Source organism: Tupaia chinensis, unplaced genomic scaffold, assembly GCF_000334495.1.
Source record: "Tupaia chinensis unplaced genomic scaffold, TupChi_1.0 Scaffold000661_1, whole genome shotgun sequence".
NCBI lineage: Eukaryota > Metazoa > Chordata > Mammalia > Scandentia > Tupaiidae > Tupaia > Tupaia belangeri.
In genome coordinates this window covers 2,703,031-2,705,892 of record NW_006160183.1, presented here as the reverse complement: position 1 = coordinate 2,705,892, position 2,862 = coordinate 2,703,031, and the positions used below count along the sequence as shown (strand labels likewise).

The 2,862-nt window shown below is 38.1% G+C and overlaps 1 protein-coding gene across 2 annotated transcripts in view; it reads left to right on the top strand.

Annotated features, from left to right (window-relative positions):
• Positions 1–2,862, top strand: part of CAMKMT (calmodulin-lysine N-methyltransferase) — a 461,851-nt gene that overhangs the window by 389,908 nt on the left and 69,081 nt on the right. The window contains exons 5-6 of one of the 2 annotated variants that reach the window (XM_006159898.3): positions 519–573; positions 1,659–1,722. The exons of the other annotated variant lie outside the window; for it this stretch is intronic. Coding sequence (XP_006159960.1) covers positions 519–573; positions 1,659–1,722 — 119 coding nt within the window. The remainder of the gene's footprint in view (positions 1–518; positions 574–1,658; positions 1,723–2,862) is intronic. 2 annotated transcript variants of the gene reach the window in all.

Genomic DNA, 2,862 nt, shown 5'->3' with positions numbered 1-2,862 from the left:
TTCCAAAATATTTCAGTTGGTTTTAGAATTTTTTTTTTTAAATTCAGAATTGCATTTATGTGTGTGTGTTGTCTCTGTGACTGTAACATAGGTATACACACACTCACATATATTCTTCGTTTACTTGTCTAACTGTTTTTGAAGGAATGAATGTGGATTAACAGTGTTATCCTTTCCTAACAATTATCTTTCGCTACTCTAGCTAGTTTAGTTCTAAAAGACAGCGCCATTGACAAGGGGAAAAAAGGGAACCTTCTCAGATTTTTCAGCTCAGCGGTGGTACTGTTGCAGTGAACGCTAATGAGGGAACCCCCACTGATTTGCCTGCTTTGTGACTTTTCTATTTCATAATTATTTTTAAAACGCAAAACGACATGAGGTAGCCCAGTCATGTCTCTCCAACTTCCTGGTAATGCCGTTCTTACTGCAGATGGCAATTGGTTCTTGTAACATATATATCTCTCTGACCATTTTCATCTCATTTGTATGGGTTCTACCATTTCTTTTCTCTCTTTCAGGGACCTTGCTGTGTGTGAGCTAGGGGGTGGCATGACATGCTTGGCTGGGCTCATGGTAGGTCTTTTCTCAATTCCAATCCCATTCAGAGGGAGGAACAAAAGGAAAAATGTTCCAGGGCCTCCAACTGCTGGGTCAGAGAACCGTCAACAGCATCAGCTGCGGTCAAGCTGCCGGGTCTTGAGAGACCTTCTAGATTGACTTACTTTCGGATCATATTGATTTTATGGTTGCCTCGATGAGCAGAAACATTTTACCTCAGTGTAGTCAATATCGCTTGTTGTGACATTCCAGGCCTCGCACAGTCTTTCTTTGCCATAGCGAAAGCTTTTTCTTTTTCTTTTTTCTTTTTTTTTTTCTTTTTTCAGATTATAGTCCCATTTGCTAAGATACAGGAATAGCCCGGCGAATCACAGTTGGAGCACCATGATATAGCTGCTAATGTTTTGCCTGCATTATTACACCAACAAACATGATCCAGAGCGCTCAGTAATTAGATTCTTTTGAATTAGATTGGCCATTCAGGAACGTCGTTCCCCATTCTCTGGGTTCTGAGTCATGTATTCAGGAGATATTATGTAGCAGCACAGTGCATTAGACAAGTTTTTATGTCTCTACAAATAAAAGCATATTGTTACACTGATTGGCATTTGACAAACCTGTCGCTCTTATACAATGTGTCGAGGTTACAGCCCAATGTGCGAGCATGTCAAAGCTCACAAAAAAATTACCCTCACAAAGCCATCTGCCTGCAATGCAAAGTTATATGAAGGGCATCAGGCAGTCAGACAGAAGCAAGCTGAAAGGCAGAGTGACAGCCTTGTATGATGGCTCTACTAGATAAACAGAAGCCCACAAATGAAAGCCTCTCAGAATACCATCATCCGCTGTCACAATGCAATTACCGAACAGAATGATAGCAAGATAGAGGCTCCCGCAAATGGAATGATAAAAGTATTGACTGATTTGATTGAATGATTAAAATAATGCAGACATAAAATGAAAAAAGATTGAAGATTGTTACAGAGAAATAGGTGAGGAAGCATGATACTGAAGGCTTGTCACTCCTGTCTTCACTTCCACACAGACAAGCATATTTGCTCATTGTTTGCTGTGCTCCTTTTTTTTTTTTTTTTTTTCAGTTTGCTATTTCTGCAGATGTCAAAGAAGTTCTGTTAACTGATGGGAATGAAAAGGCCATCAGAAGTATCCTTATTCAGATAGAAAACGGGTTTGTTGTGCTCATTCCTTTTTCTCCCGGCTGAGTAACAATTGATATAAAGAAAGACAGCATGGGGTATTAAAAGAGCGTTTCCCCCTCACACACACGATAAGTAATTAAGAAAAAGTAGAAATATATGAATTCATTGCGTATGATTACGTGGGGTTTTTTTCTTTTCCTGGAGTTTTTTTTTTTTTTTTTTTTTAATAGACATTTCTCTTTAAAGGAGTCTACATTGTATGAGCCTCTCAGGCAATATGAAAATTTGTCTTGTAGTAATTTTCAGGCTTCCTTATTCTGTTATTACCATTGAAATTTGCCAGTATAAAATATAGTATTTAATATTTATGGAATTAGATATTGCTTGCAAATATTAACTTTCAGCTTCATGTTTGTTATTATCTAGTATGTATTTATTTGATAGTGTATGTACCATGAAATATTGTACCTACTCTAATTGCCAAGAGTTACCTATATTCCCCCACTGGAAACAGCTATCAATTCTTCATTATTTCCTTTTATTTAGGATAATAAAGACTATCTCTTTTTTCTCCCTGCTACGCTATTACAGTTCAAACCCTATTATATTAGATTATGCTTTACTAATATGTACACAGAGTTCATGAAAATTGAACTGTACTCCAAGAAAGCCAAGCATAATTTGTGGCTACTTTAGCAGGCGAGCTGATTTGCTCAGGGGCAGTTAATAGTCGTTAGAAATTGAGAGGGAATGTGGAAGATATGTTTGTTCTGGATTTTTTTTTTTTTGGGGGGGGGAGGTATACCTTACCTTTACTTTTTGAGGGAGGTTGTCTTCTTATTCAAATTTTAGTCTCCTAAAATGCCACAGCAGTTTTTGATTTGGGTGGCATCTTACATCGAGCCTAGTTTTTCTTTTCTTTTCTACCTCTGCTGTACAATTTTTGGAAAATAGAATTTGCAGGAGCTCCACTAGGGCTGCTTGAACAGGAGAAAGGAGTTACAGGAAGCACAGTGTCTGGTACTGTTCAGCAGCACTGGTGTGCTCTACAGAGCTCCACCCAGCTAATTGCCTGACAGACTTTAAAAAAAAAAAAAATTCAGGAAGGAAAAACAGCCAATCCCAATCTTGGCCTTTCACACAA